Source organism: Anopheles coustani, chromosome 2 (genome assembly GCF_943734705.1).
Source record: "Anopheles coustani chromosome 2, idAnoCousDA_361_x.2, whole genome shotgun sequence".
NCBI classification, from domain to species: Eukaryota; Metazoa; Arthropoda; class Insecta; order Diptera; family Culicidae; genus Anopheles; species Anopheles coustani.
The window spans coordinates 63,637,919-63,652,166 of record NC_071289.1 but is presented as its reverse complement, the minus strand read 5'-3'; the positions used below and the strand labels follow the sequence as shown (position 1 = coordinate 63,652,166).

At 44.4% G+C, this 14,248-nt stretch overlaps 1 protein-coding gene across 1 annotated transcript in view; it reads right to left on the bottom strand.

Moving 5' to 3' along the window:
• LOC131262628 (cyclin-dependent kinase 14) overlaps window positions 1–14,248 on the bottom strand; it is a 124,163-nt gene that overhangs the window by 36,098 nt on the left and 73,817 nt on the right. Inside the window, exon 3 of the mRNA XM_058264675.1 lies at window positions 1,499–1,693. Coding sequence (XP_058120658.1) covers window positions 1,499–1,693 — 195 coding nt within the window. The remainder of the gene's footprint in view (window positions 1–1,498; window positions 1,694–14,248) is intronic.

Sequence of the window (14,248 nt, the reverse complement as noted above, 5' to 3'; positions counted from 1 at the left end):
CAGTGTCAACAAATAATCAACGACGGGTCGGTGTGGAGTGTGATAGATTTAATTAATACTGAATATGTTGAGCATCCACCAAGCTTCACAATGAGCGGAATGAATTAATTGTTGCTACAAACTTTATGGTAATCTAATTATCACCACTCCTGATCATGAACCGCGAAATAAACGAACCATATTTGACTCATTATAAAATAGTAAACATTGATTTTCCTATTCAAAATTTTTTATTCTGGATTAATTTATTATCAACGACGTTGTATAGTCTAGTTTTGGATCAGTAAATTTTACATGTTTTAACACCCAAATTTGTTTCCTAGATACATTTTTAATATGACGATAGGACGATAGGAAAATGATTACCCTTTAAATTAGACATAAAAAGTTCGAAGTTTGGAAATATAGTAGAAAATGTATTTTGGGACATTGCTAATGCATAAGATTAGCCCAAAAAACTTGGCTCGAAAAGTCATCAAATGGTTTGGTTTTTGATATTTTCTTTTATTTCCGTATTACCTAGAGAAAGTCATTGTGTGTTCACTTCCGGAAATGGAACTTGTATTTGTTTTGCAGTAGCGATTAAAATTTGTTCTTGGCTAGAATAACAAGACAATACCGAACAGCGATGTATAGGAAACCCTCGGATTTGGAGGACAGGGCAAGTTTTGGAAACATTTCAAAGACGGTAAGAAAAGTAGAGGAAAGCCCATTAGCACTTACTTTCTGCCGCACTCTCGTATGCCATCCATGTTTTACTCGTATTTTTCTAACTCAGTAAACAACGAAGAAGCAAGGCAAAAACAAAAATCCTACCCCAGGTTCGTTAAATTGAACGAGAAAAGTTCTGGCGCATGGCCTGTGTTCTGATGCATCTTAGGGGCTTGTTTTCTTTCGTGCCAGTTTTTTTCTTTCACGTCGCACAGAAATGGCTCCGCAAACAAAAACGGTGTGTTTAAGCATGAAAACAGATTAACGTGACAGGCCATTCTCCGACGCGGCGGCCGGGAAGGTTTCCACAGTCGATAGGAAAATGGGTAGAACCACCATCACGTATAGTGCGCGAAAGGAAGGGTGATTGGCCCGGGGAGCGCGTGCTTGTGAAAGCCGCAGCGGAAGGAGATTTTCGAACTTTTACTAAAGAAAAATAGCAAACATTCTCACACCGCGGGGCGTGATTTTGGTATCGGGAAAAATTATCTTCCTTAAGGCGGCCGAACAAACAAGCCCCACCCGGAAAAACCGGAAGCGATGGTGACGATGGGGCATCGTGTTTTTGATGGAACCTTCGGTTCGGTTCGCTACACACCACCCCCTCATCGTCTCAGCTGAGGAGCTGTCAGGTAAGTTGTCAGCACGGGCAGGATACTTTCCCCGGGAGTTCCCACTTGCGTGACACTTTGCTGCTGTCACGGACGATGTGCGGGAGGAAGCGGAAAACGAACGGCACTGAAACCTGTGGAAAAAGGTACCCTCGCACCGCCGCAGATTGACTTACGTTTGCTGTAGGACTTATCGGCCGGGATGTTGCCGTTTGGTTCGAGTCGATCGAGGTACTCCTCGGATGTGTAACCGTTGAAGGGCACTTTACCGCCACGATTGTGACCATGTCCATGGTGATGGTGGTGGTGATGCGGAAGCTGGTGGTGATTGTTTTGCTGGGTGGAGTCGTCGCTTTCCTCGCGCGATATGGCTGAAAGAATAAAATAGAAAGAAAGACCCAATAAGTTGAGGAAAATGTACTGCAAGTCTATCCTTAGGACAGTCATTTTAAAAGAAATACAACAAAACAATGAAAAACCCCCGAGAAATAAACACTTAGCAAAACATGTTTTCTATTTTCAAAGGCAATAATTACCCCATTACGTCCAGAATAACGTTGCCAACATTATGTTTTGAAGAATTATCACAATCTCCCGTTTGGTGCACAATGACGAGTGTCATCTCGCGCAGAGGCCTCAATCTTCTATTAGCCATTTAGCCAGTCGAGCACAATTGAAACAAATGTCAGCAACGAACACAAAGGGAAATAATTATCGTCACTCTCACAGAGTGGGGAAAACAGAAATGCCGGGCGGCGCATTTATGTGTCTTTCGCTAGCGAGATGAGCCCCACTTTTTACTTTACGCCTGAAGGATCTGCTCTCGTCGTTCCCGTGCTCAGAGCGTTCCTGTTTTTGTGCGGACAAGAATTGCGATGCTCCAGGAAATAACGTTGATTAATGACACTTCCTCCCAAGTGGCACAACCATAATGTCCCTCAGTGTCAGAAAGCCCCCCATTTGCTGGATGATGTAGATGAGTTTTGCGTAACGGAACGCTCGAAGGTGACAATAACTTTACGCTTTTATTAAACAAGATGTGTTTAAACAAGATTATTTTTTTAAGGATTTTTAAGCGAAATGTTTCGCACAGGATTGAAACAAAAGAAGAACCAACGCAACGTCGGTTTATGCCCATAGAAGTAACATTATATTCTGTATACGTTCCTGAGGACATTTCGAGTCTTTCTAGAAAAAAGACTCTTGACTTGAAGGATTGTCACCCCGGGATGAATAGACAAATAAACAACCTTTTTACTGCAACGAGTGAGTCACTCCCTCTCACATGGTTTACAAACTCATCAGTTTAGTTTTCCTCGTCATGGACCTTCTGAATGGAAGCGACGTAAAATGCGACTGAATTCTTCACTAACAAGGCACGCTGGTCAAGTATGTCGACGTTCTAGCGCTGGCGAAGGAAAAGAAAACGAAATGGATTAGTTCCCGGGCTCGGAAGGTGGAAGGAAAGTGTCATATCACCTTCGGTTCAAGGCTGTCAGAAGCCAGGGCCATTTAAATGTGTGCCGAGATAAACCTAGCAACCACCACCACTATCGCGAGGTTCGACATTCGGGTCGGAAGGTAACACACACCGGCGGCCACCGGTTGGAGTGTGTGCATGAATGAATAATCGTCTCCACGGACCAATCGAGAATCGCGCTTTTCATGGAAAATGGCCAGCACCATCCTCTCCTTTTGCGTTGTGCCTTCTCCAGCCGTGCCACAACAGTTACCAGACTAGCCTGGGGATGACAGCGTGATACGGCAGAACCTGGGGAAGCTAAATTGGCCTATCAGGGATTTCACGGGTCTGCAGCAACCTCGTGTCCCACCACCCGCCACCGGCCCCGGAGATGCTCGGTATTCATAACCGGTGATCTTCTGGAAAAGTCGGCGCTCGCAGCCAGCTATCCCGGAAGCCCGGGTCAGGTTAATCCAGGGGCGTGACCGTGCGGAAACCAAAACTGGGTCAATTACTGCTAACAACCGAGCGAAAGTCCCTGGCAAATGGGCGACTTTGCGGAGTCATCAAACGCCCCTGGCCAGATGGTGGCCACCTTCCGCACGACAAAACCTGTGGGGAGACTGTGACCGGGCGAACCTTTCTCCTGAACCAGATGTTGGTGCCGGTATTAGGTTGATGGAAATTTAAATTTAAATGGATTTACACCATCATCTAGCGGGAAAGGTGGAGGGTTGAAAAGGGCTCGGAGGAGGCTTGTGTGTCATTGCATCTGCTCGAGTTCCCCGTTACCCCCGCGTGCTAGGTGTGTTACCGTCATAAGCGAAACGACCATGGTTACAAGGGACCGCTTCCGGAAGTTCGGTCGATTCTGAACGTCATCAAGAGTAAAGGCTCCGTTACGGAAAAATGCTACCGGCCTTTTGCTGGTGTGTATGCAGTTCATTTTCAACACTCCGCCGGTCCTTGACATAGAACCGAGGGAAGGACGATGAGGCCGCCGACAGTCCCGTGCAATGGGTGAGGTGCACATAGTGCGAAAGGGGAAAATCTGCTGATAGCACCACGTTACGTAAAGCCATACCATTGGGAAAATACTGGCAAAAAATAGGACAACATGTGTGTGTGTGTTGGTATGTCCAAACCATGCATTGGAGCCACCATTTACATCGTATGTCGGGCCGCTCATCAAACCGGAATGAAAACAAACACACACTCGGCCAGGACCAAGGGAGGCAGCCAACGGGAAGTGGCAAGGGAGGCGAGTCAACGTTGGACCTATCCAAACACGATCAGTCTTTCGGTCAAATGAACAAACTGCAGCAAAAGCCAGGCAAGGCAAAGTGAGTTCCCTAGTGGGTGTTGTGTCGGTTTTTGCTGATATGAATTTATTCTGATGAAAGAAAAGCCCTGGAAAATGAATAACAGAAACAACCGGACAAGTAGCGAAACGATGGAAATTTAAAGCGCCCAAAAGAATCTGCAATCATGTCGTGAGGGAGGCTTTATGGTGAATAATTGATTTGCCGGCCCAACCGAGTAAAATGGATGAGGCTGCTCTCGTTTAAAGCTACCCTCCGCGAAGCCCTTCGGTGAATTGTGAAATGGCCGTTTCTAGTCGTAGTTTAATACCACCGGAAAGGTGGGATGATCGGTTGGACAAAATAAACAACACTTGTGCAAACTCAATAAAGTTCAGCCCGCTTATTAGCTTACGGCAAACATGATCTAATAATCGTTCGCACACGCACCGACCCAAAAGGGCAAACATGGAGCCTTTTATTCGACAAAACTAGGGAACCGTTACTATTGCACGTTGGGTGAAACAACCGACTTTAGCCATGTAGCTTTATGTATGCGTATCTTCTCATAAGCTCCTTCAACTTCATCTTTTGTCGGGGAAAACTAGTTTCCGTTTGAAATGGTCGAAAAATGTCCAACTTTTCGCTTGGAATCCTGGAAGCGACACTGAAGGAAACGAGTGGGGAAATCAAATTTCGAAACGTCCATTTTATGGCTTTCCGGTTGTTCGAGTCTCGATGTGGTTCATTGTTAACTAACAAAAGTATGTTTTACTCCGATAATGGGGTGGGTGGGGAGACGGCCACTGGAGTGGACGCAGGAAGCACGGAGACGTCCGGCAGGAGTTTTTGAAATCAAAGAGAATCCTCTATTAAATTACTGACGATTCGATTGATGTTCCTCGGGCAGGACTAATTTGAGGACGCTCGTCTCCAGCGTCGCATTCTTTGCTTTTCCTGAAGTCCTGCTGGTTGTTCATAATGTGGAACCTTGTGCATTTTGATAACCAGAGTTTCTGGCTCCCAAGAGAACTCGAGCAAGATTGGGGAGGAATGACAAAGAAATGAGCACGGTTGACCAACGATTCTGGAAATAAATTGGACATGAAACGCTGCAGGCAACGGGAAGGAAATGTTCGAGTTTACTCATTAAAATACAATGACTGTAAAAGTCTTCCGGTGGTGCTTCGTTACGATTTGATTTCAGACTATGTATTATATTTTAATTAACCGATAAAGCATAGATAATTATGAATACAAATATACTTCACATCGCAAATACCAAACAAAGAAAATCATCGATCGTAAGAAACTACATGAGAATCGTCTTCTGCATACCAACAACTGAACTCGGATAAGCCCAGTGCACCAAACAATTACAAACGGACTTCCTACGATTTGATCGTAGGCTGAAAAGGAAAACGCACATTTCCAGCCATATCGGACGTGATGTGGATAGCCGAATTCGAAAGGTTCTACTGCTCTACAAATTGCACCAAGTTCAGCATCACCGCATGCCTTCCGGGAAGCGAACCCAATCTGCCAGTTCAGTCAATAGATGAAAAAGACGTTGCTCCTCACTTGGCGCACTTTATATGCGAACACAGAAGAAGAAGCTGGATCACCCAGGGGGACACGGTGTCTGGACGTGAATATTTTCTTCAATGTTATTTCTCTCGTTATAGAAGAGTCGGTCCCAGAAGGAAGGAAGTGAGCATGGTCAGGGTAAGCCACAAGTCTGATTTGCTAAAATGGTTCACGTAAATTTGGTGGTCTTACATTTAGACATTCATATTGTGAAGCTAATAAATGTAAACACATATTTGTCCCAGTACAAGCAAAATAAATGCAATGTGTTGGTAAGAAATCAAAACGAATCCAGTTTTTAAGTCCAACATAGCAAATGACGGTCTTGCGATTATAATTTTGAGACGCTTCACTCATTTCTAAAATATTACACAATAGGTTTCCATTGGCGCTCGTTTCGAGGAATTTGCCACCATGTTTGCGTTCGCGGTCTGTTTTCACATCGTCTTAAAACAGGGCCGATAACTTGACAAGAAAACAAAAAAGCTAGCCAGAGTTCACTAGCTGGCCGGAAAGATTTAATTGAAAAGCGGAAAATTAACTTCACAAAACTGCTGTCAAACGATTGTATTTTAATTAACCAGTCATTCGTAACGTTTACCGCACCGAATGGATGAGCGACATGCTGCACGGTGAAGTTGCTCGGTTCGCTTCTTTGGCCGTCGTCGAGCCCGTCCCCCTCCCACTTTGCGGTTTGGCGTTTTGGGAAGTTTCTTACCCATCGAAAGGGCGGGCAACGGCGACATTGAAACGGAGCCATCTTCGGAGCAGGCAATGGCGGCGCGAACCGGGTATTAAAAGGCGTCATTACAGTCATTACAAAACAGCAACCTACGCGGGTTTACGGCTGTGGTGGAACTCTACCAACCGAACCGCGAAGCGGCTTCCATAACGAGCGAGACAAAACAATGTTTTGCGAGATGTAATACCACTTAGTCGGAAAAGTTCCACGGTGGCAGCGCTTTCGGAGATCGGGAACGCCGGGATCGGCGGGAAAGTTATTACACGATTCCACTGTCAAACGATTTCCCATCAGCAGTCTCGCGGTGGGCTGTTGATGCTGGGGATTTTCCTGTGCTAGGAAAGCCGCCCTGCCACACAGTGCTACCCATGCCACAACACAAGCCACACTGCGCTAAAGATTTGCCCTGATGGGAAACGATTTTCCAGACGGAAAAATTCAATAACGGGAAAACATGGCTTCCCGGCTTTGCAGCGAGGCGGCAGCCGACCGACCGGCACGTAGAATGATGTAAAATGAAAAGTTTGTCAATCGTATTTAACACTCGTGCTGGAGAAGCAAAGTTGAAATTGTCGAGGGGAAGAAATAGGAAATACGCCGTTGCTACGTGCTAATGTCGTTATATTGGAGCAATCGAATGGTAAGTACAGTTCAGGACTGAGTGTACAACGTGAGTATAAGTTTTAACTTCAATTTCAATGAACGAGGTTATTATGTCGAATTACAACAAAAATGCTTCGGAAATCTACCGAGACAGCAAAATCATCACGATGAAATAGTTGAGAAGCAAATTTCAATCGACATTTTAAAAATTGTAGAACTTTAAATGGATAAAAGACAGAAAAATTAGAAAATTGAATTAGAAAAAAATTATGAAATATGGGAGAAAAGGGGATAATTTCTAACTAAAAGAAGTCGTTTTGGTTCACTTCCCGTGAGTTAGACGAGCGATGAACAAGCCGACGGAAGTTTATCCAACCGTTATCAAACTAAGCAGACAGAATATGTATCGAACGTTTGGATCGCGAAAAGAACACATTTCGCTCACCAGTGGTTATGAAGAATACACCGCTAGCCTTGGAGCGAGCGTTAAATTATTTGCTCAAGTGCCATAACATACCATAACGAATGCAGCGTTTCCTGGTATGTGTAAAGTACAAGCCATCTTGCAGGCACCAATTTCAAATATATACTCAATTTGTAGATTTTTTTTTCCTACCACTATCACAGTTTGTGGTTTCACACAAAAAGTTATTTGAGTAATTGTTTGTACCACATAAACTATTGTTATCAAACAACTCTCCTTACACGATTCCCACAACTTACAGCCGGTCCAACCTTTCAAGCATGGTTTCACATGGTTCTGAACTCGGCTAAAATTGGATGCGTTGCAAGTTTACAGAATAACAGTAGCTACTCGCATGAGAAGACAATGACAACCCAATGACACTCGGATGAGATCACCTTTTCTGCAGCAGTGCATTGTTTAAACCAGGTTTTTAAACATCCAAGAGGGTACAACCTAGTTGATCGTATTATATGAGAACGTCTTACTACAAAACGACGAGTGAGAATCATCTTCTTAGAAACGGTTATAATATAGATACAGATTTCCTTCATTTGTTTCGCGAAGGTCACCACTCCCCGCTTGATAGGACCTTCCTGATCACAATGAACTGAAGAGGAGAACTGCTTTCCACCACAAGAAACATGAAGAACTCAATCGAACAAATAATCGCTCGATATTTCAGTTGGTTGCCAGTAACGATGCTGTGTTTCGGTCAATTTTGGTCCAGACTCGGTAAAACCCACCAACTTTGGGCAGTCTGCAACAGAAGAGGATGGTGTTGTGGGTGGTTGCAGTATTTACCCAACTGCAATGTAGCTCCTTGGCAACAGAGATGGGCGTGGTTCTGAAAATCTGACACGCGTATATACATCTCTTTGAAGAAGCTGTTGTACCCGTGTCCGGCGATTGAGTATAAAACAGATCAGTCGTACCAGTGTCAGATCACAGCGAAGTGTCTATTCCTGCAGTACCGTTGTTCCGGCGCATATAGCAAGATGGCAAGGTGGATTTTGGGTAAGTATTTCGCTTCATCAGCTTGCTTTTGAGTGCTGAAGAAAAACCTTAATGTCGTATCTCTCCCAGTTCTCGGAGCCCTGTGTGGTCTAATTGGTGGTCTACAGGCGCAAGACTACTGTACTAAGAGCTATTGTGACCCAGACAGACCAAACGTGGGTTGCAACCCTCCTCCCTTAAGTGGTGGACCGCTGTGCGCCGGTAAAAATGCTGCTGTCATCGACATTACACCGGCTCGCCAAGCGCTTATTCTCAACGAGCACAACACGCGACGCTCACAATTTGCTTTGGGTAATCTGCCGCCCTTTGCATCTGCCAAGCGTATGCCAACACTTACCTGGGATGCCGAGCTTGCCAAACAGGCCGGAAATAATGCACGTTCTTGTGACAGTAAGCATGATAAGTGCCGCAACACGGCTGTGTATGCTTATGCAGGACAAAATCTGGCCACTTCGTCTTTCTACGGCATGACCAAGTCCATTGAAACTTTGATCAAGGAGGGCATCAACAGTTGGTGGAGCGAGAATAATGTTACCACCCAGGCCCAGCTGGACAAGTATCCTGAAGACTATACCGGGTAGGAACCATGGTGTTTCGCTGAATCTGGCCACCGATTCTTTTCTGTATCGTATTTTCTATCAAATACTTTTTCTACTTCATATTTGTAGTCCCGCCATTGGACACTTCACCCAAATGGTCAGCGATCAGTCAAGCCGAATCGGCTGTGCTATGCAGTACTGGATCAACTTGAAGAACAACATTAAGTGGGACAGGTACTACCTCGTCTGTAACTACGGGCTGACAAACGTAATCGGAACCCCCGTCTACAAGAAGGGTCCCGTCGGATCCGGCTGTACTACGGGAGTCAACACTGACGCAGGGTTGAGCGGTTTGTGCAAGCCAACGGAAGATATCAAACCGGAGCCGAACCAAAGTGATGCACCACAGCAGCAAGCGGACGAATATTCATATGATTATTAGATCGCGAAAAATACCGCTGACATAGCAATATACGTGGACAGCCTAAATTCGAACGTTCGCTTTTACAAGTGAAATTATTTGAAGCTTTTGGTAGTATGTGTAGACGAGCAGTCATTTTCAAGTGAAGTTTGTCCTTATTAATCAATAAGGACAACAGTTGAAAACACACGCTATTTGGCTACACTACTCTGCAAAAAATTCTTGAAAATTTAGAAAAACTTGTTTTGTTTCAAAATAGTTTAAATATTGAGAAAAATATGTGATAGATCTTTACAATCAGGTTTTTACCAACCTAACAATAGCTGCTTTGGTACCTGTTTTTAATTTTTTTGATCAAAATATCATTTACTGCAACGTTACACAAATAAGCTCACTGTCTATTAGTTATGAGTCATACGATTCTTGTCGTGGATCGACTCGGAATCGAGTTCATTCCTAGGGTAATTGAGTTCGACATGTGGGTGCAATGGATTCGGATTGATCGGTGAGTGCTGCTAGGCATAAGCGAGTTCGACTCGTAGGTTCGAATCGATCGGAAGTCGTTGTACCAACAGGTCAACCTGAACCAGTGAGTTGAAATTGGGAATTCGACCCGAATCGCTCCGGGTCGCTTCCAACGGTCCAAGGTTCAACAACTCATTGAGAGCTTATTCAGATACGCCCGGCATTGTATTTACGGACTGTTTGCATCCATGAATTGTTGTGTCTGTTGTTCATAAGTTTAGGTGCATAACTCCTTGATGGAACCGTATTGGGAGGGTCAATGGGTCATTCATGGGGTGCTTTACAGTTCCTTTGCTCGTTGAGTTATAGATGGCTCCAAGCCGGAAGATTCGAGTCGACACGCTCATCACTAATCATCTCCCATAGCTCGTTCGTTTTAAAGGTTCCGCATCACTTGGACTACTTCAGGCGGAGATCGAATCGGGAAATCGTCATCGTACCCAGGTGCACCAAGTGGTACTTCTGCGTCCATGCTCCTGTTCATAATGTCCCCGTTTAGGTGCTCTTCAAAATGTTGGTCACCATAGCTGGTGAGCAGTTCACCATCGCTATCCCGGCACATGTCTATGGCAGGTTCAGCAGATCTACGTTGCCGGGTAATAAGAGCTTTAGGCTGTCACCAGACCGGTGGAGCTGCCCAGGGTCCTCAGAAGATCGATGCTCCTGCGCGTTCTTTTTCCTCCTGAAGACCAAAACAAGCCTATTTCTGGCAACCCTGTACTGCTCCACATTGGCTCTCGTTCCAGCCTGCAGCATTCTACCCCAGGCAAGGTCTACGAGCAGGTGACACACAGCATCAAACCAGTCAATCAAGCATGGACAAGCTTTCTATTGCATTGAAACCGCATGTACGACACAATATTGCACTACATCATAAAGCATGAGACAAAATAAGTAAAAACATTTGTGGCTAACGCATTGTGCATAAAATTTTTTAAACTTCGTAGTCGGTCAAATTTGAACCAATAAAAAAACTTAAATGGCTTACAAAGTCCCTACAAAATATCATCTGTAGAGTCTTATCATATACAATGGTCGAACCCATTTAAATGTAAAAAAACCCGATCGTGAGTGGTGTACAGAGATACCTTTTTCTTGTAAGCGTGTTGCTGCTACAGTTGAATATGTTTCTGAATTTGGCTAAAATTGATTCAGTTGCAGGTTTACAGAATAACAAAAGCAACACTAACACATACTCAATGACACTCGCATGAGATCACCTTTTCTGGAGCAGTGCATTATTTAAACAAGGCTTTCCAGCATCCAAGAGAGTGCGGCCTAGTCAATGGAGTTCTTTGAGGACGTCTTACTGCAAAACGACATGAGAATCATCTTCTTAGAAACGGGTTCAATACAGAGACGGTTTTCTCAATTTGTTTCGTGAAGGTCACTACTCCCCGCTTGATAGGCCTCTTCGGTCAATTCTGTCCAGACTCGGTAAAACTCACCACTTATGGACAGTCTGCAACAGAAGAGGATGGTGCTGTGGGTGGTTGGTGTATTTACCCAACTGTAAAGCAGCTCCTAGGCAACAGAGATGGGCGTGGTTCTAGAAATCTGACACGCGTTTACATCTCTTTGAAGAAGCTGTTGTACTCCTGTCCTGTGCTTTGGGTATAAAATAGATCAGTCGTACCAGTGTCAGACCATAGCGGAGTGTCTATTCCTGCAGTACCGTTGTTCCGGCGCATATAGCAAGATGGCAAGGTGGATTTTGGGTAAGTAATTCGCTTCATCAGCCTGCTTTTGAGTGCTAAAGAAAAACCTTAATTTCGTATCTCTCCCAGTTCTCGGAGCCCTGTGCGGTCTAATTGGTGGTCTACAGGCGCAAGACTACTGTACCACGAGCTACTGCAAAGAAGACAAACCAAACGTGGGTTGCAACCCTCCTCCCTTAAGTGGTGGACCGCTGTGCGCCGGTAAAAATGCTGCTGTCATCGACATTACACCGGCTCGCCAAGCGCTGATTCTCAACGAGCACAACTCGCGACGCTCACAATTTGCTTTGGGTAATCTGTCACCCTTTGCACCTGCCAAGCGTATGCCAACGCTTACCTGGGATGCCGAGCTTGCCAAACAGGCCGGGAATAATGCCCGTTCTTGTAACAATAAGCACGATAAGTGCCGCAACACGGCTGTGTATCCTTATGCTGGACAAAATCTGGCCACTTCGTCTTTCTACGGCATGACCAAGTCCATTGAAACTTTGATCAAGGAGGGCATCAACAGTTGGTGGAGCGAGAATAATGTTACCACGCAAGCCCAGCTGGACAACTATCCTGAAGACTATACCGGGTAGGAACCATGGTGTTTCGTTGAATATGACCACCGAATTCCGCATTTTTGTCTGCATCTTTCTTTCTATCAAATACTTTTTCTACTTCATATTTGTAGCCCCGCCATCGGACACTTCACCCAAATGGTCAGCGATCAGTCAAGCCGAATCGGCTGTGCCATGCAGTACTGGATCAACTTGAAGAACAACATTAAGTGGGACAGGTACTACCTCGTCTGTAACTACGGGCTGACAAACGTAATCGGAACCCCCGTCTACAAGAAGGGTCCCGTCGGATCCGGCTGTACTACGGGAGTCAACACTGACGCAGGGTTGAGCGGTTTGTGCAAGCCAACGGAAGATATCAAACCGGAGCCGAACCAAAGTGATGCACCACAGCAGCAAACGAACGATATTCCAGTTGATTATTAGATCGCGAAATTATTTGAAGTTTTCAGATGTATGGGTAGACAAGCAATCATTTTCAAGTGAAATTTGTCCTTATTAGCCAATAAGTACAACAGTTGAGATCACACTCTATTTGGCTACACTACTCTGCAAAAAATTCTTGAAAATTTAGAAAAACTTGTCTTGTTTGAAAATAGATTGAGTCTCGAGAAAATCTGAAAGCTCTTTTTCTTCTTCTTCTTGGCGTAACGACCCCTTGGTCATGCCTGCCCGGTAAGGGCTTACGAGACTTGTTTCCCTGTTGTACGTGGATAGTCAGTCCTCTCGTACAGGGGAGGGTCCGATCTCGGTTGGGATTCGAACCCACGCCGTCGAGGTGGTTTGTCCCGGCGCTGATGGGCCGATTTTCTAACCGGCGCTACCGCTCGGCTTTCGCGGACCCCAGCTCTTTACAATCTGGTTTTTATCAACCTAACAATAACTGTTTTTAATTTATTTAATCAAAATATCATCATTTCAATAAATTCACTTTATATTAGTGATGATTCGATTCTTTTCCTTGGTTGACTCAGAATCGAGTTCGTTCCTAGAGTAATTGAGTTCGATATGTGGGTGCAACGAGTTCAGGTTAACTGGTGGGTGCAGCTAAGCATATGCGAGTTCCACTCGTAGGTTCGGATCGATAAGAACTCGTTGCGGGCCAAGCTGAAAAAAACGAGTCGAACTCGCATATGCTTTGCTGTAGGTACGGATCGAACCGGTCATCACTACTTGCAATTCGTACAACTATTTACATGTTGGTTTCAATGATGTGGATTTTATAGTTGGAAAATTGATTTCATTTATCTCGAACAGGTGCACGGTCAAAAGATCCAAGTTTAATTGCACAATATTAACTGAAAAATAAAACCAATTTTATAGAGACAGCGTATGCATAGTTGGGAACGCAAGCGCACATGACTTTAGCAACCATTCGACTGATATTAAACTCATTGAAAATTACGTTTGCACATAACACCACGAGAAAGGTAAAGGATCGCTAAGTAATATATCGGATATCATAGTTCCCTACGCTTTTGGGTGAAATAATGGATTCCAAGTAAGCCAATCCAATTCAGACATGATCAAAAGACATTAATTAGACAGAAAATTGGGAGACAGTAACGTTGTGTTCGTTAAAACAACGAATTCTGGAATTCTTTTACGAATTTTGGAATAGCCGCGCGAATAAAAGGTCAAAGACTAATCTAACTTAGTTTAGCTTTGATGTCCAACAAAAAAAAACCAATGGCCGTCTTAATGGTAGTATTACTGAAAAGTTTATGCATTTTGATAAGATTTATTCGAGTGATTAAATAAGTGTATGAAAATAATTAATTCGATCAACTCTACTGCCATTACGACGGCCATTGGACATCAAAGCCATACACCTTGACTTCTGTGCTCTATAAACCTTCGCCATATGTTTAGCTTGGTTTGGTCACCTTGTTCAGCAGCGAGCAAGACAAAGCAAGACAAGGCAACCGTAGCAGTAGCTGACCGTATTGGCTGCGGAGCCAGTCTTGCGTTGAGGACGACCGTGC